Consider the following 26,642-nt stretch of genomic DNA (forward strand, 5'->3'; position numbering starts at 1 on the left):
TCCCCATCATCCTCTTTATTCCAAAACAACTTTTTACAGACTTCAACTTTTCCAATGCAACGTTAGGGTGAGTTAGGAGTATTCACAGCGTCCTGCCAGGGCGTCCTGCCAGCAAAACAGAGTATCTGGCCCCTCCGGCTCTGTGTGGGCAACAGAAAAACGAGCAAAGTGTGACCACAATGTCAACTTTCTTCTTCATAAACACAGTATTTCTTTCATTCCCCTTTTCAAACTGAATTGTTCTTGACTCTTCTTCTTGACATTCATTTCAGGTTTTAGACTTCCCTTTCTTCTTTCTGGGACTAATGCGCTGTTCTGAAAGAAAATGGAGACAAAGACAAAATTACTGAAGGTTTTGATTCACTGTTATAGTTTCTAACTGGTCCACAGAGAGGCCATGGTATTCTCCCACTATAGGATCCCACTGATAAATGACCCTTCTTCTATTAATTCTGTTTATGCCCCATCTCATTTCACAAAAGAGTGGAAGACAGCTAAACTAAAGCTAAACTAACTTAAATAAAAACAATACAACGAATGTGGTGATGACTAAGAAAGAAAGTGGCAGTGAAAATGGAAGATGAGGTAATCCAGGCACACCTCTCACAGTGCAAGGCTGAAAAGGCAGCGCACATTCTGAGCAGGTGAACAGAAAGGACGGTGCCAAGAACGCTCATCTTCAGCCTCCCAGACCCCAGGTCCCCAACCCACATCCAGCCCTCATGCAGCTTAGAAGATGGCGTTCTGATCCCTCAGCACAGAAACCTGCATGCAGTCACCTTCTTGCCAGTGCTCAGAATCTGCGTCTAAACCTAGGTAAGAATGATTCTCAAAAATGGGACTCAGCTCACAGAAAAATTAAAAAAGAAAAAAACAAAAACAAAAACAAAAAACCACCAACACTCGATCTCTAGTGCTGCCGGTCCCTAGACTCCAGGAAGTAATGGGGAGACAGGAGCGCGAATGTGACAATCTTGACACAGCAGCTGGGAGGGTGATGGCAGCAAGTCCGGGCTCTGGTGGCCCCGGCACGCAGAGGCAGGTGCTGACCCGTCCGCGGCAGGCCTGGGGCCAGGGCTGAGGGCCGACGTGGTGACACGGCCTTGCAGAACGGCTGGCTTCAGTCCTCCTCAGCAGCTCTGAGGGGCACACACAGGCCCAAACTAATCCTGAGGGCTGAAGTGAGTGCCCCTAATTCCCTACCAACACTCAGAGGTTCCCAGGTTCCTTAAAATGTGTGTTCCAAACGTTCAGACGGAGGAGAGAGCCTGAGCATGAAACAGGAACAGCTGGGAGGGCTGTGGCCCACAAGCCTCTGTCTCAGCTAAGAAGTCACACCTGACCAAACCAGTGTCTGTCCTCACGTCAAAACCACCTTCAAAATCCCAGGTCCCAACTTCAGATGGCCCTAAACACCCAAATAACCCAGTGACTTTCCTCTCTTTCAAGCAGTATGATTTGGGGGTAAATGGATGGGAGCAGACTATCTAAAAATCAAGAAAACCAAAATCAATCCCTAGTTAGTGTAGAGAATTGAAGAGCTCAGTGTTAGCAAAAGGACCAGTTCTGAAAGCAAGTCAGGCAGAGCAAGCAGGACAAAACCAAGTGGAAACAGCCAGGGAGCGAGGGTGGGAAGGGGGGACTAAGAAGGGGCACAGGGGCACTTCTGGGGGTGTGGAAACTATCTGTATCTCGACTGAGGTGGTATTTACACTACTGTGTTAGTTTGTCAAGAGTCACAAAATTGTACACTAAAAAGGATGAATGTTACCGTATATAAATTAAACCTAAAGAAAAAACCCCACAAGCCAAATGCAGTCTCTTCTATGCTGAGGACTAGACATTCCAATTTATGCTCACACATCAGTGAAAGTCTCTCCAGTCTATGCTTTTGTTGATTTTTCTTATTTTCAGAGGATTAAAAATTAGATGGCTTTGTTGCTCTGACAGGGAAAGCCATTTCCAAAGTAAGGGATGAGGTAACATGACTAGAAAATTCAAATACTTCCCTCCTCTTTTTTAAAAAGACTTCATTTATTTATTTCTAGAAAGAGTGGAAGGGAGGGAGAAAGAAAAGGAGAGAAACATCAATGTAAGAAACACTAATTGGTTGCCTCTTGCATACTCCCGGCCAGGGACCTGGGCCCCAACCCAGGAATGTGCCCTGACTGGGAATTGAACTGGTGACCTTTTAGTTTGCAGGCTGGCTGGAGCTCAACCCACTGCACCCCCTCAGTCAGGGTGCTCCCTCGTCTATGTTGGTCTAATACAGAAGTCAGCGAACTATGCACCACAGGCCGAACCCAGCCCGCCGCCTGTTTTCTCAAGCACAGTTTTACTGGCACACAGCCACGCTCATTTGTTTCCACAGAGCGGAGTCGTTCCAACGCAGACTGTATGGCCTGCGTGCGAAGCCTGAAGTGCTCTCTGGCTCTTTCCAGAAAACTTTTGCCAATCCCTGGTCTGGAGAAGCTGACCAGTGAAGCATCAGACACTCTCTCCTTCCCTCCCGTCACCCTGCTTCCACTTCCGTCCTCATCCCCGGACTAACAGCTGCATGGAGAACAGGTGATATCTCACACGATGTTTCAGTCACACAGGGAGCAGCCCTGATCTGCACCCTAAGCTCTAGGAACCGGGGTTCTGATACTGGCTTTGCTCTGTGGCCATCAGTCCACAATTTAGTCTCACCAAACCACACTGTTTGGCCCAACCAGAAATCAGTGTTACAAAAAGGCCTAGAAACAGTGACAAGGTGTGCCAGGATTTGTCATCAGACCACCATGTGATGAATTTGGATGTTCCAGATGGGGTTTCCTTTTAAGAAGTCCAAGGCCGGGCCTGTCTCACCCTCATCTCTGTTCACCTATAAACACAGAGAGGGGGGCCACTGTCTAAGAAGTACCCCTTGGGACATACGGGAGGATGGAGTCACGTGGTATAAGCCAGGTCAAGGCTGCTCTGCTGCCAAGTCCCCCGGCAGCTGGGCTAAGTCAAGGCGCTTGGGCTTTTGCCTGAGGCCTGTCACCATCTGGGCCAGGAAGTGGGGAAACGGCCCCAGAGTTCATCTCTGGCTGAGGGAGGGGTGGGGAGGGACGAGTGGGCTGCCACTCGGCAAGGAACTGACATGCATGAGGCAGGCAAGATGGGAAAGGGGCCCTGCTTCTGGACGAGACCGCCCTTCATCGTTACCGTAATGTCCTATATTTTGCCAATCTACTGCTCTGCTCTGCAGCGATCCTGCCAAAGGAAAGAGGGATTGAGAATCAAGAAAGGACAGTGAGAAGAGAAATCAGCTGGGGAAAGAAATGGCAAACACCCAACCAGAGCTTCCGTTAGGGTCACTGACTTTCCCAGTGGCAGCGTTTGCTCCAGGATTCACACAGGGGCGACGTAAGACCAGGCTTCACCTTTCTGTGTGGGGTGTGGGCAGGGGCAAGGGAGGAGATGAGAATCGTGGTCTCTTCCCCCAGAAAACAGACACAATTCTAGGGCTGCATTTAGGAATTCATGACAAGCAAGATCTAAATTACATGTTTTCCACCCCTGTCTCCCCTTGATTTTGTCGGTCTCGTGTGGGCAACTCCGGAAAAGAGAGCTCGGCAGAGCATGGCCTTTGGCTCCCCGGGGCCTAGATGGTGGCTGCAAGGGAACAAGGCTCTGCTTAGGAAAGACGGCCGAGGCACCTGGCCCTTCCTCCGATGCAGTGCAGAGCCGCCAGGGTGAGGCTGCCGGAGGGCCTGAAAAATGAACCGACTGCCACTGCCGGTGCTAAGGGAAGCTCTGGTGGGATCTGGACTACTACAGGGGAGTCCAGGAGCACGTCGGGGCCTGGTCTCCTCCGTGAGGCACTCAGAAGGCTCACGATGGAGACCCGGGCAGGGCAGGGATGAAATGTGTGGCTCTCCCGCCCACTAATGGTCTCTGAGGAAGCGTCTCCCTGATCTGACTCACTTAATTGGCAGCCCTGCTGGAGGGCACACTACTGAATTACATTCTCCCTGCAAAAGTCCTAGAGGGAGAAAGCAGGGCACGTCTGAAAATGCTAACTTCCAAAGGTGAAAGCAAATCTGACCTTTTCTTACTGACCTTTACGTGGCTGAAATCACCCAAGCCAAATCAATGACAAACACTTATGAGACATATAAATTTGCCTCTAATCCAGGTTTAAGAGTCAAGCTGCCATCACACGGAGATCTGATCATTGTGTGAACCCAAGATCAAGACTGTCTGGTTCTCGGGCACGTGGCACCGCCTCCTGAGCAGTGCGGCAGTTTCCGGGGGAAAGCGCATGGACCTCACGCTCAGGAGGAAGAGCTCTGGGCACCTGCCGGAGGCTACAGAGGAGAAGTTCCCCAGAGCAGGGAAAGGGGCAGGGGCTCTGCGGCAGCAGAACATTTTTATACAGCCAGCACATTAACAACGATCTTCTGACATGTTCTAATCCATTTAAATCTTCATAAAGTAATTATATTCTTCTCTTGTTCTAGTGTGGTTTTAAAACATTTAAAGCTGACCGCCGAGACTCTTTTCTGACTTTAAAAAGGCTTCTGCATTGGCTGGACTAACACATCACACATGGCCCTAAGGATACAAATCTTTCTGCCACGTGCCCTCATTCAGAGAGTGGGGGGAGCACAGCCAACAAAAATATTTCTAATCCCACTCTGGGGCTGTGGCCCATCCCTGGCCTTACCTTTTGATCGCCTGATGGGCCAGCATCCGATTGCCAGCCAGAAACGTCACGCTGCCCAAGATGGCCAGGTACTTCAGGGTCTGGAACATGTTGAGCTGAGTCCAGTAGATGTACATGAGCCCCAGCATAGCTACAAAACAGCGCCACGAGGGCCGACCAAATGAAACAGTGATGACACGTTGGGGCGGAGGACAGCAGGGAGCAGTAACTGCTGGATCCAAAAGACGCCTGCCATTTCTAGACCAGCTTGTTTCATCCTCTCATCCAACACCGAGATACAGGTAACCCAGTGTTCTTGCCACTACGCCTTGACTACCAAAAAAGCCAGACCTCAGCTATTTTATCTGCCTCAATCCACATTCCAGCTCACATCTGTTTCCTTTAATGCAGGTTTTTAAAAATTTTGTTTGTTTTTTTTTAAACGTTGCTGTTATGTTACATTTTGGACTCATATTATTTTTCAAATTCTAAGTATACGGGATTAAATAAATAATTTCCTTTTATTAAAAAGAATTTGGGGATAACTGGCCACTGTGACCAGGAGGGAAGCGAGGACTGAAGAGAAGGGGCTAGTGAGGAGGGCTCAGGCCTCTGGGCACTGAAAGCCCAGGGTTCTGGTCCAGGCTCTGCCCTTCTTGCCACTTAATTTTTCTAAGCCTAAATGCTCTCACCCATCACACACGGACCGCAGCTTCTGCCCCGGTCACCCCCATCAGGGCTCGATGAGAATCAAACAGGGGACGTGCACACAAAGCACTCCGGCAAGAAAAGTCCTGGCTGCAAACACATTCATCTCAGGGTCTGTTCTCAGCCTGACCCAGGAGGGCTATCACTCAAATCCAGGAACCAGGCTAAACAAAAAGATCATCTTGTCGACTGTGCCCAGAAGGATGACAGATGAACTTCAGCGGGGGTTCTTAACCATTTTTGAGGTCATGGGCCACTGTGAGAATCTGATCAAAGTTACAGACTCGATCTTTCACCAGAAAAGAACAGACACACATTTGCCTGTAATTTCAAGGGATTCATCTACGGACCCCTACAGAAGTCATACACTTTGGACACAAGAGGGTGACTCCTGAAAGAGTCAAGGAAATGAGAAAAGGATATTGATGTCTTAGTGAAATGCAAGACACCACTGATCCAATGGTGTCCAAAGTCTCTGAAAGGCTTAGCTGATTTGCAAATGGACTGTGTTGTTACGTTTAGATCCTGAGTGCTCAAGAGAACAATGTGGGACAGTGTGTCTGACTGTGGAAGCAACTGTTTCCTATTACTGCCCAGATACAGCCACCAGCAAATGTGAAGATCGATACGGTGGGGAAAGATAATCTTTGGAAACTGCATTAATGCTCTTCATCCAGGAAGATGGCTCAATGTAAAGCTACAGTAAGTGAGTAATCTCTGGAAATGAACAGGGCTATTAAATGAGGGTAAATGGCCTGCCAACAGTAGCCTAGTACAATGAAACCCAATCTAATGACAGCTGTTCTAAGCTGACGGCCCAAACAGGTTTATCATCATATTAACTGTCCTAAAAGGCCAGGAGGAAGAGGGAAATGTTATACTATTAAGTCATTATAGTTAATAGGTTGTGGGTCTACTTTACAGGGTGTTTTCATGGGCGGCTAAATGTCAGAGGAGGTTAAATGGAATTAACAGCCGGGGGCGCTTACCAGCATGTCCCAGGTGAAAGATTATCGTGCTAGGAGCAAAAGTGAAGTTGGAGACATTGGCACCAATCCGGATCCACTAAACGATGGGGAGAAATAAATTAAAAAGACATTAGAACTTAAAAGAGAGGCAACACATGGCAAGTCAATGCTAGTCCAATGAACAGCCCTAAGGGCTTAAAAATTCATGCACACTTGATGGACAGGGAATTTTTCCAAGCAACAACTACTCTATTCTAAGTCCAAAAATTGTTCCCTCTTTCCTTTAGAAAGGCATTCCAACACCTGCTCTCATGTGCTTGGGTAACTCAAACCTGAACATCATTTTTAATTACAGCAAAATTTTTTATTTTAAAACAGGTGGACCCATGAAGCTGAAGGGGCAGAAAGCGTGAAGTTAACTGGCACCCCTGCTGGCTTCTCTACGTATTGGTAAGATGAACCTTCCCGCAGCTGGTGGGGTGCATGTTCTTTCTGTGGGTTCTGTGCCTTTTGGAAATTCTGATCACTCAAACAGGTGTCCATACCCCAGGGTCTGATTTCTGAAAGCCTGTTGCATGCCTTTCAGATTTGGATTAACCACTAATTCTTTTATTACAATCAATGAATGAATTAGGAACACAGGCAATTTTCTAAAAGTAAGATTTCATAAGTTTTCCAAAGAGTTCTCAAAATTCTCTGAACTTTAATGATATACATCTATGTTTGCAATTTTTAAAAAGAGAAAAAAATCATTTGGTAAAAAAAAATTCAAATAGTACTTTAAAATATAAAAGGTATAATGTTCCCTTCTCTATACTCCTTAAAAAGTCCTCTCCTTAGAGATGACCAACACTAATAAATAATGCTTTTTCAAGGTTTTTACAGAAAGATGACCATATAAACATACTATTCTACCCCTTGCCTTTGTCACTTAGTAAGACACTTTGGCAATCTTGTCATATCAGCACATAAACATATCCATTCTTTTAATAAACTATATATTCCATTGTTTAGATATACAATAATTTATTCAAAACCTGCTTTTATGAAGACTATAGGTTGCTTAGTTGTACGCCCTGAATGGCGCTGAAATGCAGAGTCACCGTACTCTATTTTTATATAGTTATAGCAATTAGGCCGTGGTTTTTTCATACTTAACCTCATCTGAACATTCCTATAGAAAGCATCCCAGTCCATACACCTTTATCATTTTTAATGGCCAGTAGGTACTTTCTCATGGCCCTTGTTAATGGAGTGGTCCACCTGGCCACTCCCTATAGTGGGGAATTTCAGTTATTCTAAAACTTTTTGACCATCAGTGCAGGTCACAGCCGCTGGGCCCCTCTGGAGCTGTGCTGAGGCCAGAGCACAAAGCCTCCTTCGGAGCAGCCACATCTGCTGACTCTGGCATCAGACACACGCTGCCCATGCTAATTACAGCTACTCACCAGAGCAAAGAGCAGGAGCAAGGGCGAGAGGATCAGGGCGGTGAATGTATTAGACACCACTGTGGGGGGCCTCTTCTCAGGCTCACGGAACAGGTGCTGCCAAAAGAAGTCACACCAAGAGTATTTCAGAACGTGCCCTTCCCAGAAGGGGCGGCTACGTTGACCAGGGACCAAAATGCCAGTAACAGTCAAAATGAGGAACTGTCTCCCAGATGCTAAAAGCCCTTGGCAATGAATGAGTGGTCACCTGGCCTTTTGCTCTTCTCAGTGCTGGCTTTTGATTCCAGAGGTCTCCTTTCAAAGACACTACACAAGTCCCAGCTCACTACCTGGCCAACCCACTCTATCCCTTCAAAGACTCACTGCCATTTAGAGGTTGGGCATATGGAATCCATCAAGTGGCATTCACCAGGCTCCAAGAGGGTGCCCAGGTGTATGGATGGCCCAAATGACACATCCAAGGCAAGGACTCTGGCATTTCTTAATGCTTCTGGGTTCTTAGGGTGGCACCGTCTCTATCACACTCAAGTCAGCTAACTGGTGTTAACCTCACTCTCTTTAACAGAGTCCTACTACTGTACCCTTTGGGTGTTTGTTTGTTTGTTTGTTTAAGATTTTTAGAGAGGGGAAGGGAGGGAGGAAGAAAGGGACAGAAACATCAATGTGTGGTTGCCTCTCACATGCCCCCAACTGGGGACCTGGCCCGCAGCCCAGGCATTTGCCCTGACTGGGAATCGAACTGGCGACCCTCTAGTTCACAGGCCCATGCTCAATCCACTGAGCTGTATCAGCCAGGGCAGCCTTTGTCCTTTTTTAAATGGTGAAATAAGAGTAAATAGTCTGCTCGGAACACTTCAACATTAATTTACAGGTAGAATTCCATGTTATTACAGTAACATTTTTTCTCATGAATGCAAAATAATTCACTTGAGTGGATCCACCTCAGTTTTCTTAACCAGGGCTCAAAGTGTTTAACAATTAGTGTTTATTTTGCAAAGTGCTTTAGAAACTTTTCAATGCCTTTCTTGCCTTATCCATGACCTACTCTGATCCTCACAGCAATCCTGTGCACTGGGCTGGGCAGGAACGGCTAACATTTGTGTGCAAGGAAGGTGAATCCCGTAGGAGGAAGGACTTGCCTCAGGGAGGAAAGCCCTGTCATCCCAGATGAGTGTTCCACCTGTCGGCCCCATGAGCCCTGATTTTGCAGGAACAGCGAGAAAGTAAGCCAAACCCACCTTTGCTATAAGCTATTCAGCAGTGATCTCAGGGCTGTACCTCCCAATGTTCAGGAAAAACAGACTCGGGTTCTGAGATTGTCTCCAATTATCCGCTTTCTGGAAGCTGCTCACTGGGCTCTCTCCGGGCCTGTTTTCTCAGCTCTAGGGTATCTGCTCTGCCTAATTCACAGGGTGGTGAGGAGCAAACTATGAAGCACTATGTAAACAGGGTAAAGAAGGGACCAGAGTGCCACCATCCAGGGGTCTGTATAGTGTCCATTTCACATTCCTTCTCCACGCTTAGTGGAGAAGCCCCTTGAAATATACCTGAATTTCCTGTTTGGGGGTGAAAAGGTTCTTAGACTGGACAGTTGATGGAGCATCTTCCTCAGGGAACTTGATGACCACATCAGCCTGAAAAGTTAAGAGCAGTCTTTAAGGGCACAGGGGCAGAGAAGGGAATAAGACGCGTCAGCATGATAGCACACCCCCTACCTGCACCCAGGACCGTAACTGAACAAAGCTCCAAGCAGCCTAACCAGTTCTGATCTATTAGTTGACAAATTTGAGGCAGTAAAAATTTCAAGAACAAAGTAAGTATTTGTTGAAAATGCTTTTTAGAGTAAGAGTTCCAATTTTTGACTGGCCTGACAAGCCCCACAGAGCTGCTTTAATACAAAAACCTCAGCCAGTACTCAAGCTGTTACAGCTGCAATCAGAAAACGCTCTGTGTCCCTGGAAAGTGTGGTTTAGCCACAGAAAAAAGAAGAAATGACAATGTGCTCTCATGCAAAAAGCAGCCCAAAGTCCAGGAGAAGAAAGGGACCTCTGAATACAACACAAGAAACGCAGCTGCCCCTGTGTCTCGCAGAGGGTGCCAACCGCCATTCAAGGACTGCGATTTGGCTGCTGCTACCTTTCCAACCTCTTCGCCTACGGCTGCTGACCAGATTCATCGGGTGCGCCAGTAAAACGGGCCCCCTCGCACCGCACTGAACGCACATCAGGCTTTTCCACAGGCTCTTCCCCAGTACACCTCTGGCCCCACACACTACTCCGATAAACCCTCGCAATTCTTCAACCCCTAGCTCTAATGCCATGTCTTTCAAGAAATTTTCTCTCGTCACATCAGTCAAAGGTGAGATACATGGGTGAAAAGCACTATGTAAACTATAACATGATGTGCAAATGTTGATTATTATTAGTTTATTAGCATTTTGCATATCCTACAATTCACTGTCTCACACCATCCTGAATTGTTACTGGAACTCAAGTCTTACCCCTCCCCAACCCCACGAGGCTATATGTATCTCAAAGGACTGAGGCCTTTATGCATCCCCTGTAATGCTTTGATGTAACATGAAAACCTTCTTCCAGTGTAACTTTTCTAGAAACTTGTAAGCACCCATGAAGGCAAATGTACACACTTCATTCATTCATCCATTCATGCATTCAATCAATCACTATTTACTAAGCACCTACTATATGCCAGGCCATGTGCATGCCCCTAAGACTCCTAACGGTGACAGCACACAGCCCCTCACCTCACAGCACGTACTTGCTGCCCCATGGGTGGCAGAGGCAAGGCTAGGGTAAAGAGCCCAGACCCTTGAAGGGGGCTGTCTGGGTCTGACTGCGGCACAGTCACTCTTGTCTGGGTCAAGGCACATTCAGGCACATACCACATTCCACAGGATTGGGTTCTTCAAAGTGGCATCTCCGATGATCAAGTAGAGAGTGTAGGTGCCGGACGCAGAGTCAAACTCGATCTTTCTCTCAGAAGTATCCAGCTCAAACTTGTATACATTCTTGCTGTCTGGCTCAGCAACAAACACCACTTCCTGGCCAGTCTTCTGGTTATGAAGTCGGACAAATGTCTGGATGGAACAATAATAGTGTATTTCATCTGGTCATTTCAGAACTCTCTCTGGGCTCAATATCGAGTCAATGAGGCTGCAGACTGCTGGCTCTTTGATCATTGTGGGAGCTCAGGGCTCTACCAGAGCTGCCCGAGAGAGCGCAAGGAGTGGCCATTCTACCCTGGTTCCTAGCTCAGGGAACAGAGATAACTTTTGCTAGTATGAGAAATTTAACTTAGAGGTGCAGCCAATTCTCAACTACTGGGAGGCTGAATGCCCGCCCGGTTTGTAGATGATTTAAGCCCTTTGCTGTTGTTGCGATTTCTTCTTCCTGCCAGCCTTTTGGCCACTTCACTGCCCAATTAACTTCTTCACCAGAGGGTAAAAAGAAGGGAAATGAGGTGGAACTGCAGAGGCCCATTTTCAATTTCCTGGTGCCTCCAGCTAAAGATTTAGTAGCGCAGGCTTGGAGATTGATAGCAAGGCAGCGCTCTAATCAAGCAGAGCAGCCTAGTGCCACCGAGAACGCCCAGGCTCTGAAGACAGACAGATTTGGTTCCACTCTTTATTAGCTGGGCAAGTTACTTCACCTCTTTGTGCCTTGATTTCTTCATCTTTAAGATAAAAAGATTATCTTCAACATGTAGTGTACCCACGTGAAGATCCCTGATAATGTAGGCAAAGTATTTAGCACAGGACCTGGTGTGCACCAGGTAGCCAATAAACAGTAGCCAATATTGTCAATACGATGGGACCAGTCTATTCACCTTATCCCCCAATGACATAAGAAACGAAGGTTTCCGTACATTAGAACTGCAGCAAAATGACATGCACTCAGAGCTCTTTGAAGAGTTTCAAAATAAAGAATTCAACAAGGCAGGTAGATCAGTCCCATTTTATAGCTCACAAGGCGCGTGGATTGAATGAGTTACATGGTCACACAGCTAGTGCTGGATCCGCAGAAAAAAACACAAATCTCATTTGTTACTCTACACCTGGGCAACAAAAACCCATCAAAGTATTTAGGGAAAGGGGCCCAGAGATGTGAAGCATCCTGACTACAGAACCCTGGCCAAGAATGGGATTCAGCAGCCCGGATGGCCTGATCTTCCTCCTGTCACAGCCAAGTGCAGGTGGCAGCCAGGCTCATCTGCACAATGCCATCTCTACCTGGGAGGTCTCTAAGCCATGGTTTCCAAAACAGAATCTTGGATGAGGCAAGCATTCAGTTAAAGTTACATTTCCTCACTAACTCTAACCCAAACTCAAAGCTCACCAATTTAGTTTTATAACTTCCTTTCTTGGCATTTTTTTCCTCCCTTGCACTGTTTGGTTGGTAAATATCATTCTGAGATAAGACACAGAATGCTAAGAGGTTGAACTGCTTAAAGCTGGTGGGTGAGCCATGGCCCTAACCGAGGGCACCAAGCAAGCTCTTTGGAGTTCGAGGGTGGAAGGGAGAGGGGAACAGAGAGGCGCTAGGACGGTGGTCCTGCAGGCAGCCACTATGGGGCCTGGGCACAACAAGTGCAGCTGCTGCAGCTGCAAGAAATGAAAAGCAAAAGATTTCCAAGTAAATTCACCCACCTCAGAGGTCTGCTCTTAAGCCGTCCCTCAAGCAGGAACACAGGTCTGCCGGCTCTTGCTCAAGTATCACTACAAAGCACCTAAATGAAGGCGACTTGGTCCTACCGTCTTTCCTGTCTTTCAGCGTTCAGAATCCTTATCTGAATTTCCCTTTACAATACAACCGTGGATGGGCCAGAACTGAGTGCCGTTAATTCCAATCAAGGGGGACGACAGAGGTGAGGGAGGGTGTGCCTGAGAGGACACAAGACCCTATCAGAGTTTCTGGGGAAAGGGCCTGGTTTAAAAACCTTTTAAAGAATAATTAAAGGAAGCCTATTGTTTTCGTAATATGAAGTAGGCACAAGTTAAAACTATTTTTCACATTCCCAAAGATGGAAAATCTGCTTTGACCAGAACAAAAACATGCCTTGGGCCTACTGCCAAGGTTTTCCCTTTTTTCAAACGTATTTTAATGTATAGTTTTTGGTGCTTTTGCTTCATATTGCCAGAAAGAAAGAAATCCTCAATTAAGTGCTAATCTTTTAAAAAGAAAAGTGTACTCCAGGTTCAGAGTTACAACCAGCAACCAAGAGGGGCCGAGCGTCACACGGGAGAATCTGATGGGCCGTTGGGATTCAGACTGAAGGTCTGAAAGCAGGAATCTGGAATTTTCTCTAGCCAGTTATCAACAGATCAACAACGCGAGTGCACCGTACTGTTTCAAGCCAAGAGAAGGTCTGCGCTGTTCCCTGACCTGGTGAGGTGTGAGCTCGGCACCAGTGTTCACGTCCACCAGCTGGAAGAACAAAGCAAAGTTCTGGTGGCTATCTGCGATGAATGTGCCCTTGGCCTTGGCTGGGTAGGTCACCCTGAAAGAGACATTTATACAGTAAATCTTCAGAAAGGACCTGCATATATCTAAGAACACAGTGAAAAACACAAACTTCACTTCATTGCTGAATCGTCCCTCTTTCATTGTAACACTGTTCTGTCATGGACAGACTGAAGTGGAAAATCGTCTGTGCCCGGAGGCAAACTGGACTCATAAAGCTGGGACTGAGAAAAGCACATAGTTTTTAGCAGTATCTGGGGAAAACGCTGTATGTAGATGCTCCAGGCTTTTACTTCCAGGACCTAAGGACGTCAAGTCAACCAAGTCAGGAACCAGCGGGGCTCGTGTGTTCCCCTGCAGGCATGCAGGTGGACTGAAGAGCTGGGCTGGCAGAACCACGAGGAGGAATAAGCAAAGGATCGGTGTCAGCAGCAGATGTGAGCAAGGTTGGGAGACGAGGGGGTAGGAGATGCAGAGCAAAGAAGGGTACGTATAGCTTTTTTTCTTTTTTAAAAATGCTGTATTTTTCCCCAGATACTGTTTCAATTTATTTTCCTCTCTGAAATTGAATTTTAAAAAGTCATTTTCTCAAAAGGCTGTCTTGATGAGAAAACTGTTCTTTTCATAGCTATTTCCTGGGATTTTAGGTTTAAATGGCCAGGGGACAGAACAAGCCAAATGGTTACAGAGCTCACACCTGGCTCTATTATATATTTAGGCTCTGTATTTACTTATGAGTAATATCAACTCCTCACCCACACAGAACATTAAACTTTGCAAAGCACCCGCACAGACATTATTGCAGAATCCACTGCAATAATGCTGCAATCTCCAATGTCACCACGAAAATATTCAAGCCAGAGGCAGAAGGCCCAGCCCTGTCACAGGACATAAAAAAGTGAACACTTCCCTTCCAGGCTCTAGCTAGTAACATCCCAAATGGCCTCGAGGGTTCACCTACTTTCTTTGACATCTATAGTCACCCCAGTTGAGTTGAGTTGGTGGTTTGACAATACCCAGAGGTATAGATGGGTTCCCAGAATAAGGATCTGGGAGAGGGCTGACAAACAGGCCTCCTACAGCGTTCTGGTCCAACTCTGATAAGTTGCTAATGGTTGCTTAGAAGGTTGTGTTAAAAAGGAACAAATGCTATGGCAGATGGATGACGCCGTCCGTGAACTGGAGAAAGGGAACTGTAGCCCTAATGCTAGATGTCTGCCATCTCAGTTCTAAGGACCTATGAGGCTTCCAACTTTTTTCAGCCACATGTGGGTCACAGAGTTGCCATGAAGCCATAACAGCAATTTCAGGACTATGAAGATACACATTGCACTAGAATATAAATTAATACACTGCTTTCTTCACTGAGAAAGTCCTTGAAAAAACTGTCATCTTAATTAAATACTGTGCTTGGTGACACTGCTCACTGACTCAGACTTACATTCTGAAGTAAGCTCTTTGTTTCGTGGGCTGGTTTGCCCAGGCTGACCACTGGTATAGACATCCCCCCAAACTGCTTGGATGCCACACAACATCCCTGGTGGTGTGAGCTGCATCACTGCGGACACAGAAAGGGCATCTAGAGGGGCTCGGCTCAAGCCCAACTCCATGCCCAGGAGGCACCCCACCTACCGTGTGGTTTTGGGGGCAATACTCTGATCCTTATCCACAGTGGAGAGATCAACATTGGTGATGCCAACTTCAGTTGAGATCTTGACTTTGAGCTAAAGTGAAACAAAAGGAAATCTCCAAGTCAATTGGTGAATGTGCCAGGAATTAGCACACATATCCAAATTTTTCTCTTAAAGGTGAATGGAGGCATGAAAAACTCCTAAGATAGGAAATCTTCAAACTGACCCAACCAGGTAGTATTTCCACCTCTCCCATACTGAGGCCCAAAAGTAACTCCTTGATTCTTAATCCTTCTTCCCTTCTTTGGCTTTGGTTGGACTGTTTATGTTTAAAAGGAAAAAAGAAAGGGGAAAAAAGTGGATTTTTTTCTTGTGTCCTTTAAAATAAATAAGGGGAAAAATCCTTAAGCAGTACCCTTCAAATACTTTAAATCAAAATCTGTAAGTACTCAAATGTAATGACAGCTAATGTATATTGAGCATTTACTATGTGAAAGACAATGACTTTACAAAAACTATCTCATTTAACCCTTACAGCTCTGTAAGGTAGTGCTATTTCAGGTGGAGAAAGTGAGTCCATGTTCTTAGGCACCTTGCTACCCACGTTCCCAGCAACATTTACTCTGTGCCAAGCAGACTAAGTCTGCCCGTGAAGACCTAAGACACTAAGGCAGTGTCTGTACCATGCACCAAGTACTTTTGGTTCTGCTGAGCATGTGACAGAATTGTACTTCCTGTCCCCCTGGAGTCAAGTGTAGCCACGTGACTTGCTCTGTCCAATGAAATGTGAGCAGAGTGAAATGTGTCACTTTCGAGTAAAAGCTTTAAGAGTCAGTGTGTGATTCTCTTTTCCTCTGACATGGTAGAGAAATGTGTAGAAAAAGGCTTGCTCCTTAAACGTGGGTCCCGGAGTAAGAAAAACATGAAGCAGAGCTCCCATTTGACAGACTAAAGACATCCAGCATGGGCCAAAAGAAACTTTTGTTTTAAGGCACTGAAATTTAGAGTCTATTGCAAGCACAAACCAATCCATCTTGATTCTTCCCATGTTTGAATTCTATACATTCCTTATAAACATTTTCCCACAGAAGAGTTTGTTGATGCCAGTACACAAATTTTAAAAATCAGATTTAAAGTAAGTGTAAAATTCCAAGAGACAGAAAACATGCTAAAAGTCTATTCATGGGGAATGTTTAATTTAAATATAAGTTTGTGCAAATTATGCAAACAAACCCAAGGAACCTTTTTATGTGCAAACATCTGTGAGACTCCCAAATATTTGACAAGCTTGAATGTAATACTTAGGGAAATCTCTGCCAAATCCACTGGCTTACAGTCTGAGTCAGGACCAAGGAATAGACAGATAGAGGACTGGGCAAATAATTGAAGGATAGTTTCAGCATTTTCCTAAAACATATTATCAAGGTGTGACAGCCTCAAATCAAGGGCAAAGAAAAATTAAAAAGGGATAAAGTTAGCTCTCAAGTAACTCCTTTCAACAGCTTTCTATTCTGCCACCACAATAACTATTTTGTGACAACAGTCTCAATTATTACTGGGCTGAGTACGGGTGTTGTTGTGCTAAAAAAAAAAAACAAAACAAACCTGAAAAGATTTATTGCCGCAAGCTGTAAAGATATTATCTCCAACTTGCTGAATACATGGCCATCTATTGGCAGAATTATATTTAGCATCACTGCTTGTCACTGACTCTAGACAACTGACTGAATTATGGCGGTGGGGTAGGATAGTTAGCCTTCAAGTTTAATAATTCCACAGGGGGAGAGCTGGGAGCCTCCATTTTGGCTCTTTGGATTCTATGCTGAGCAAAAGCTTCCCAACTCATACAGGCTCAAAACAGAGCAGGCTCTGCTACATACAGCTCAGCCCAGAGAGGCACTGACACCACTTCCACCTGAAGAAAAACTAAGAGTGGAAGTTTCAAGCAAAGAAATAGTCAAAGAGCCCTAACCATGTGGCTCCACTGGTTGGGCATCGTTCCACAAAGCTAAAGGCCTCTGGTTCGATTCCTGGTCAGGGCACATACATGCCTGGGTTGTGGGTTCAGTCCCCAGTAGGGTGCGTGCAAGAGGCAACCAATCAATGTTTCTCTCACTCTGTCTCCCTCCCTTCCTCTCTCTCTAAAAATACATAAATAAAATCTTTTTTTAAAAAAGTAGTCAAAGAGCTCTGATCAGGCTACTGCCTTTTATTTAGCAAGACACCTCCTGAGACCACTTTCCCTACATCCCCTAGAGTGTAAGGGGCACCTAGGTACAGGGGATATACAGCGATGGCAAGATGTACTTCCTGTCCTAAAGGGAAGCATGTATGCAAAGCTAAATTAAAAGAGATCAGGCTACTGCTTTAATGAGGGACATGCAAAGTGCTACAAAAGCACAGGAAAAGGACTGTGGCCCAAGTGGCCTTGGGGTATCCCTGGCTAGGGAGTATGAAATGTGTAGCAGGAGGCCTTAAGCAGTCTTCTAGTTTTGGGAGAGGTAGGAGTTTAGCAATACCCCATGATATATTAAATAGTAATAATAATCTGTCTTCATAGTTAATTACTCTGCATTCTTCATCAACATGAACTAAATAATTTCCCTGTCACTCCTGTCACTCATTCTCTTAAAGACTTACTCACTTAATATGTAAATGTGATCTTAAAATCATCGTCCCACCTAAATGTCCATAAACAGGAGACAAGTTAAAAAAATAATGGTACATGTACACTATAAATTACTGCGGAGCAATTCAAAAGAACAAGTGTCTATGGACTCCTACTTCTGAATACACAACCATCTATTGGCAGAATTATATTTAACATCACTGCCTATCACCAAGTCTAAGCAACTGAGTGAATTATTGTTGGCGTGGGGGGCCATCAAGTTGAATTGACCCCCAAGGGGAAAGCTGGGAGCTTCTACTTGGTGACAAAAGCAAAGAAAGCAAAGAATACAACTGCTTATAGAATGCGCCCTTTGTGTCAGTAGGAAAGGCTAAGCAGACAGGCACTGTTCATAACGGATTCCCTCTGAGGAGGGCTGGACTGAAGGTTTGGGAGAAGGCTCTTATATGTCTACCTTTGGTACCTTAAAATTTTTAACTATGTGCATATTTTACTCCTGTTTTTTTAAAAAAAGTAGGGATTACCTGAGCAATGAGATTGTGTGCTATGTACTTTCTTCTTTATAAACATTTTTGTATTAAAAAGTACCACCAAATATGTATGATTTTAAAAATAATTACTCTCCCTTTCAGCAGACAGACATACACAAACTGATGTTTAAAAATTTGTGTAAGGCTCCTCAGGTCTTCATTTAGAATCCTGACTATAAACTTGCAACAAGAACATGGTCACTAAGGCTCGCTAATCAAGATCCAATTGTGTGTTTGCACTGAAAACGCCGTCAGCACTCCCGAACAACACAGATGCGTGGGATGGCGAACTGCAGTCAACTCGCAGCATTTCAGGTTTGCTCTCCGCCCTAATTCTAAAGGCCCCTAAGCTGCAGCTTTCTTTATTGCACAGAAACACTGCAGGGCTGTCCTTAAATAGGGAACAGTTTAAAACAAGTCCTTCTGCTCCTAAAATCTTACTACAAATGGGTCTCTGAAAACAGTTAAAAGAAAAGCATTTTTATGCTTTTAAAGCAAACTGCTTTTAAAGAAATAAAATCATTGAAATTTTTTTCAAAGCTCTGCTGTAAAGGGTTCAGGGCAGGACCCCTGTGGGTTAGCTGCTTCTTCCTTTAAACGAACACTGCAGGATTAGTTTTCATAATAGCAAAGGGCATTGTTCAGCCACCTTAAATGCAGCTCAGCCCGTTTCACCGTGAGTCATGCTAAGTCCTTTCTTTGCCTGCGCTGCATGCCACATACACCTCAAAAAATGTTTTAACTCCAGGAAATGCAGTCTTTCTGCTGAGTAATAACCCCCTGTTTAGCTCATTATTGTCAAAAATGATGGTGCATTAAGGGCAATTAATGCTAAAGATAGTTCTAAAACCCATGGTCCCCATGACAGGCAAGTCCGATGTCAACAAGTGTTATTACAGGCCTTCCACACCAAACCACCTGTAATGCACTCTGGCCAATGTCAAGTGTCCCTCAGAAGAGTAAACGGGACCTGCTGAGCCACTCTAGGGCTATAAATGTGACTATGACTGAAATTATACTGTAAAGTTGCATGTGTGCAAGAGGTCAGAGACTGCACACACACAATCACCTATATAAAGCTCCAACACAAAGAAGAGGAAGAGAGGAGACTGTGCAATGTATACTCCATCACTGTGAAGTAAAAGGGTAGCAAGGGCTTCAATAGGCTTATTTCATTGCATGAGTAACAGCTATTAACCATTTCTGCTATTTTGTACTTAGATAATATCCCTTACAAGGCATAGAAACACTCAAACACCAGACTTGATGTTTGCAGAAAAAGCCAAGCTATTATAGTAATCAAGAACAGCATAAAAATACAGACTAATGAAACAGAATTGCAAGTCTAGAAATGAACTCTTTTAGTTTAGTCAGCTGTTTTTTGACAAAGATGCGAAGGCAATTCAATAGGGAAAGAAGAGTTTTTTCAACAACTGGACAGCTAGCTATCCACATGCAAAAGAAAAAAGTTAGACCCATACCTCACACCATATACAAACATTAACTCTGCCCTGGCTGGTGGAGCTTAGTGGATTGAGTGCAGGCCTGCGAACCAAAGGGTCGTCAGTTGGTTCCCAATCAAGCACATGCCTGGGTTGCGGGGGCAGGTCAGGTCCCCAATAAGGGGTGCGTGAGAGGCAACCACACATTGATGTTTCTCTCCCTCTCTTTCTCTCTTCCCCTCTGCCTAAAATAAATAAATAAAAGCTTTAAAAACAAAATTAACTCAGAGTTCCGGCCAAGATGGAGGCACAGGTAGAAACCCTTCGCTTCCTCTCATAACCAAAAGAAGGATAACAACCAATCTAAAATCAATAAACAACCAGAAGCACCAGAAAATCAAACTGCATGGAACTCTGACAGCCAAGGAATTAAAGAAAAAATCAGCCAGAACAACCAGATCAGTAAGGCGCTCGCAGGCCAACTCAGAAAAACCACGGCAAGGCATCTGAGCAGCAGGGCTGGCTGCGGAGCTCCACGGATCTGCGTGGGAGGGACTGACTTAAGGGGAAAACTGAGACTCAGAACTGACTGTGGGCTACAGCTGGGGTTGCCGCGGTGGGAGATACTTCCAGTCTGACTCCAGAGTCTGTTGGAAAGTGCACTAGAGACGAGCAGGCGAGCTGCACTGCTCCCTCTCTAGCCCCTCCCCTACAGGCAGCGCAGCAAAGAGGGTTGCCCTGCCTGGTGAATACCTAAGGCCCCACCCCTTACAACTTAACAGGTGCGCCAAAACAAAGAAATATGGCCCAAACAAAAGAATACAGCAAAACCTCAGAACTAAGCAATGAGGACACTGCCAACCTAACTGAGGGGAAATTTAAAGCCCTGGTAATTAAAATGCTCACAGAACTGACTGAGCTTTGTCGAAAAATGAAAGAAGTGAAAGATACCCAAAATGAAATAAAGCGAAATATTCAGGGAACCAACAGTGACAAGGAGACCAGGATTCAAAGCAACAATTTGGAACAAAAGGAAGAAATAAACATTCAACTGGATCAGAACGAAGAAACAAGAATCCAAAACAAGAGACGCTGAGGACTCTCTGGGACCCGAAACGTTCCAATATCCGAATCATAGGGGTGCCAGAAGGAGAAGAGCAACAGCAAGAAACTGAAAACTTATTTGAACAAATAATGAAGGAAAACGGCCCCAATCTAGCAAAGGAAATAGACTTCCAGGAAGTCCAGGAAGCTCAGAGAGTCCCAAAGAAATTGGACCCAAGGAAGCATGCACCGAGGCACATCATAATCACATTACCCAAGATTAAAGATAAGGAGAGAATCTTAAAAGCAGCAAGAGGTAAGGAGACAGTTACCTACAAAAGAGTTCCCATAAGGCTATCAGCTGATTTCTCAAAAGAGACCTTACAGGCAAGAAGGGGCTGGAAAGAAGTATTCTAAGTCATGAAAGGCAAGGACCTACATCCAAGATTACTCTATCCAGCAACACTATCATTTAGAATGGGAGGGCAGATCAAGTGCTTCCCAGATAAGGTCATGTTAAAGGAATTCATCATCATGAAACCCTTATTATACAAAATGTTAAAGGGACTTATCTAAGAAAAAAGAAGATAAAAAATATGAACAATAAAATGACAACAAACTCGTAACTATCAACAAATGAACCTAAAAGAAAAGAAAAACAATGAAAACAAAAACTAAGCAAACAGCCAGAACAGGAACAGAATCAGAGAAATGGACATCACACAGAGGGAGTTCAGTGGGGAGGGGGGAGGGAGAAATTGGGGGGGGTACAGGGAAGAAGAAGCATAATTAGTAGGCATAAAATAGATGGGGAAAGATAAAAAATGGCACAGAAAACAGAGGACTCAAAGACCTTCTATGTACAACCCATGGACATGAACTAAGGGTGGAGGGAATGCTGGAGGGTTGGGGGGGAGGGGAGTTGGGAAGGCTATAATAGCATAATCAATAAAAAATACTTTAAAATTAACTCAAAATGGACCAGAAACCTAATTGTAAGAGCTAAAACTATAAAATTCTTGTAAGAAACCAGAAGTAAATCTTTATGAGCTTGGATTAGGCAATGGTTACTTAGATATAACACAAAGCACAAGCAGTGTAAGAAAAATAAATGAACTGTACTTCATCAAAATTAAAACTCTTCGTGCTTCAAAAGAAAACAAGGGAAAAGACAGCCTACAGGCTGTGAGAAAGTATTTGCAAGTCATGTATCTCATAAGAGACTTATACCTAGAAAATAAAAAGAAGTCATAAGAACATAAAGATAAATAATGTAATTAGGAAAAAAAGTAAGAGGTATACATATCAGGAAGGAAGAAATAAAAAGACCAAAAAAGTATTTTTAATGGATGAAGGATTTGAATAGACATTTCCCCAAAGATAGACAAATCACCAAGAAGCACATGAAAAGATGCTCAATATCATTAGTTATCAGGGGAATACAAATCAAAATCATAATAAGATATCACTTCACACTTAGGATGGCCAGAATGGGGAGAAAAAAGATAGTTAAGTGTTTATAAGGATGTAGAGAAGCAGAACCCCCCTACATTGCTAGGGAGAATGTAAAATGTTGCAACTTCTTTGAAAAAAGGTTTGTCAGTGCCTCAAAAAGTAAAATATAGTTATCATACAATCCAGTAATTCCATTCTTAGGCATATACCTAAAATAACCAAAACCAGGTAATTAAACAAAACCTTGTATGTGAATGCTCATAACATCAATATTTATTAGCCAAAAAGTAGAAATACCCTTAATGTCCACCAACTGATGAATGGATAAATAAAATATGATATATCCATATAATGGAATGTTATTCAGCCATAAAAAAAATAAAGTACTGATAAATGCTATAACATTAATCTTAAAAATATCATGCTAAGTAAAAACAGCCAGACACAAAAGGCTACATAGTATATGATTCCATTTATATGAAATGTCCCCAAAAGGCAAATCATAGGGACAAAAAGTAGCTTAGTAGTTGCCAGGACTGGGAGGAGGATATATCCCTATACAGGAGTACCTACTAGACCTTTTGTTGCTTTTTGGGGTGATGAAAATGTTCTGGAACTAGATAGTGGTGATGGTTGCACAATTATATCCTCAGTAAAGCTATTAAAAAAAAAGCCAAGCTACTTTGTATAAGGTAAAGGTTCAGCCCTGGATGATGAGCTCATTCCCTGGAGGGAATGTGAGAAAACATAGTTACAAGGGAATGTGAGAAAAAGCACTGAAAAAATAAACTTGGTCTCCACCCACAAGGCGTTCCCAACCCAATGAAGGAGAAACACAGAAGCAAGCAACGGTAATATGATGCAAAAAGAATTATAGACAGGCAATATAAACTATAGCAAGGAAAATAAACTTCATAAAGTGAAAACAACTCAGACACTGTTAGAAGAAAACAGTGGAGGCATGGACACGAACAACACTGTGGTGACTGCAACAGGCAGCGGGTATAAGGGGCATGATTGGTAATGGAAAAAATACAATAAAAATACATTTGAAAAAATATTGGAGAATATCTTTTTGACCTTGGAGCAGCATAGGATTTTTTAAAAGAAGACATAAAAAGCACAAAAAGTACAGGAAAAAAATACTTTTAAATTAGGCTTCACTGAAATTAACTTTTGTGCATCAAAAGATGCCATAAAGCAACACATTGAAGGAAGACATCTGATGCTCATAACTAAGGATTAGTATTCAGAATATATATAGCTCCTAAAATATGAATAATAAAAAAGACTAATAAACCAAAAGAAAAACAAAGGAAACCCAAATGTTCAATAAACACAAGATCTTCAATCTTACCAGTAGCCAAGGAAAAACACTAAAACAAAATACCATTTCATGGCTAAATCATCAACAACTCTTAATATCAAATACTGGTAAGACTATAAAGAAAAGAGCAATTTGGCAATACTTAATAAAGCTGGAAGATGAGCACACCCTATCATCCCATAACTTCACTCATGATCAGTGATTTTTCAACAGTGTGTCGCAAGAATTATTAAAACTTGCAATACCTGACTCTTTTAGTCAGGGGCACCGACCTCTTTTCCCTTAGATTGTCGAAAAAGAAAAAAAGACAATAGTCTTTTTCAGTACAATTATAGACGTCCAGTGTGAATGAATCAAAATTATACTTATTTTTTTGTCAGGCTGGCAGAAAATACATTTTCCTGGTGTGCCGCAGAATTTCAGGGATTAGTGCGTGTGGGCCGTGAGATGTAAAAGGCTGAAAATCACTGCTCTGGATAAAGCCTGCAGGAGGACAAATGCACTAATAATGTTCACAGCGGCACTGACTGTAATAGTGAAAATCTAAATGTCTGACAATAGGAAAATTAATGAATAAAATCTGATTTATTCACAAAAAGGATTACTTTTATGATAATTACCCATATTTATGCACAGAGCTCTAGTTCTACATGTATAAATATGGCTGTCATCAAATATTGAGTGAAAACAAGCAAATTGCAAAAGGAACATACAGTATAATGTAATATATAAATTTTGAGAAGATGCAAATTAATGCAATATACTGTTTAAAAATACATACAATATATGTAGCAGAAATGTAAAAACTGGAACTGGAATAATAAACCCCAAATCTGGGGACACAGGGAAGAAAAAGTGTTTGAGGAATACAAAGACCTTAAATTTAATTCTCTGCTCTTTTCTGTGTATTTAAAGTAGTGCATAATAAAAAATAAAATTTAAATTAAGTTCTATGGCAGCACAGATGAAGGGACATTTAAACAGGACCTCACAAGATGAGTAGTGCGGCAAATGCGCAGGGACAGGGAAGAGCACTGGTGGAGGAAACAAGAGAAATCCAAAGGCATGAGTGTATTTGAGGAGCAGTTTGCAGTCAAGAACACCAGCGCTGAGGGTATGGGGATGCACCCACACTGAAGCACGTGCATGTGCCTTGTGGAGAACCTTCTAGTCATGCTGAGGAGTCCAGACCTCACTCATAGATTATAGGAAACCAAAGAAATGTTAGATAGAGGACCAGTGTGATTTTACCGTTCTAGTGACATGGAAAATGAAAGGGGCGGACATCAAAGACAATGAAACTAGTGAGAAACCACCTTATCAGTTTAAATGGAGAACACGGAGCTCTACCTGAGCAGGAACACTGGGACTGAAGGACAAAGGGTTCAGGCAAAGGATACTCAAAGGTGAAACGCACAGGCTTGGTGACAGACCGGAGTCAGAGTGGAAAGGAAGGAAGAGGTGAGACGACCACGACGGACGGCCAACTGGACATGTTGTTATCAAGACTGGAAGGGTGGAAGAAGGAAGGACTTTCAGACAAAAAGGAAAAAGTCTGCCTGTTAACGTATTCAGTTGCCAATAAGGCCCCCTAAGGCAGAAATCTAGATTTTAAAGGTTAAAGGTACATACGATAGTTCCTATCCAAATTTCGTGTTGGTGAATGAACTGCGATCAGATGTCTCATGCCCAAAAAGGCTGGACATGAGGTAGAGAAAAGACAGAGAGACTAGAGTATAGAAAAGACAGAGAGACTAGAATATCTTCCTTTCTGCCAAACTTTAAATATAAGTGTGTGATCTACCTATCCTAAGTAATGCCCACTTTTGAAAAGGTCAAACTTTCCAGCTGCTTTATCACTAAAAAACAGTGTCACAGGAGCCAGCCTGAGAGCTCTCCAAAGGGCCAATCTGGAATAACACAGGCAACAAAATAAATGACAGTAGCAGATCACAATCTACAGAGTAAAATAAATATCCATGAGTCCAAAGTGTTGTAAGTAACTGAATAAATAAATAAATGGGGAGGGACAACTTTCTCTTACAACAGAATTCTAATTAATAAGTGTAAAAGAAATGAAAGAGAAAATCTCCTTTGGCAGGTACCATATTACAATAACAACTGTTGCAGGCAAGATCATCAGGATATTTGCAAGATCAAAGTATCATTCCACCACATACTTAACTAAGAAGCAGAAAAACAGCAACTTTACACTGGAGAAACCTAGCAGACACCACCTTCACCACATTCACTTTTGGAGTATTCTTGCAAAAAATGTATGACCTGAATTTAATTATAAGGAAACTTCAGACAAACTCAAAGTGAAGGACATTCTGCAAAGTAGAGAGTAATACCCTTAAAAAGTGTCCAAGTCCTGAAAGACAAACCTCCCTGGAGTGGAGAAGGCTAAAGGGACAGGACAACTGAAGAACTACATGACCCTAAGTTGAATCCTAGGGACATTAGTGGGTAACTGGTGGAACTATAATGAAAGCCTATGGACTAATTAATAATATAAACTTCCTGGTATTGATAATCATATTACTTATGTAAGATGTTAAGTTGGGGAAGCTAGATAAAAGGTATATGGCAATAATTCACACTATTTTTGCAACTTAAGATTAAAATTATTTCAAAATAAAAAATGAAAAACTTTAATTTAAAAAAGTGAACAGAAAAGGAGATTTTATAGTGAAGAAAAGAGTTGCCATACACAGAATATTTTAATTATTCGGGAAAGGCACAGTACTACTCAAAGCTCCCCTGACCCAACAGAGTGCATGCCAATGCAGTCAAGCAGCAGCAGCAGAGAACAGGGACAGAAACACTGAGAAATGAAAGCTGAAAGAAGAAAGCAGTGTCATGAAAAGGCCAGCTGCTGGAGCTGCACAGGACTCCGCAGGCTCCAGGCTCGCTCTCTGCTCACCAGGGCACACTAACTAAACTGGTACTGTGCAGGGGATCCACCCGAGCACAGGCTGGATGACCTTGGACCAGTTCCTCTACCCCTCTGGGCCTCATCTATGAAATAAAGATGACTCCACTCAGCTCTTGGGGTTATTCTAAGAATAAAACAATGTACAAAAAAAGCACACAGAACTGTGCTTTTCATGTCATAGGCATTCAATAAAGCATTCATACGAAATGATCCTAATTCAGAATAAGAAAAGGCTAAACCATATCACATGGTTTAAGGAAGTAGGAAAATGCATAATTCACTGCAAATGTCTATCCACAAAGGTTAAAATGAAAGCCACAGTGCCTGAAGGGGTAAACTTCAATTAGCTAAGAAAACCACTAAAGTG

The 26,642-nt window shown here is 43.5% G+C and overlaps 1 protein-coding gene across 2 annotated transcripts in view; it reads right to left on the reverse strand.

Moving 5' to 3' along the window:
• Positions 1-26,642, reverse strand: part of RPN2 (ribophorin II) — a 53,211-nt gene continuing 26,569 nt past the window's right edge. Inside the window, exons 10-18 of one of the 2 annotated variants that reach the window (XM_045833293.1) lie at positions 14,912-15,003; positions 13,202-13,316; positions 10,702-10,896; positions 9,347-9,433; positions 7,800-7,895; positions 6,373-6,448; positions 4,697-4,826; positions 3,193-3,240; positions 1-315 (exon numbers count right to left, since the gene is read on the reverse strand). In XM_045833293.1, the coding sequence (XP_045689249.1) occupies positions 303-315; positions 3,193-3,240; positions 4,697-4,826; positions 6,373-6,448; positions 7,800-7,895; positions 9,347-9,433; positions 10,702-10,896; positions 13,202-13,316; positions 14,912-15,003 (852 nt within the window). In that variant the 3' untranslated portion in view covers positions 1-302. The remainder of the gene's footprint in view (positions 316-3,192; positions 3,241-4,696; positions 4,827-6,372; positions 6,449-7,799; positions 7,896-9,346; positions 9,434-10,701; positions 10,897-13,201; positions 13,317-14,911; positions 15,004-26,642) is intronic. The other variant, XM_045833295.1, reaches the window with a different exon arrangement.

The sequence above is a fragment of the Phyllostomus hastatus genome, unplaced genomic scaffold (genome assembly GCF_019186645.2).
Source record: "Phyllostomus hastatus isolate PE091 unplaced genomic scaffold, TTU_PhHast_1.1 phas_contig_17, whole genome shotgun sequence".
Lineage (NCBI taxonomy): Eukaryota > Metazoa > Chordata > Mammalia > Chiroptera > Phyllostomidae > Phyllostomus > Phyllostomus hastatus.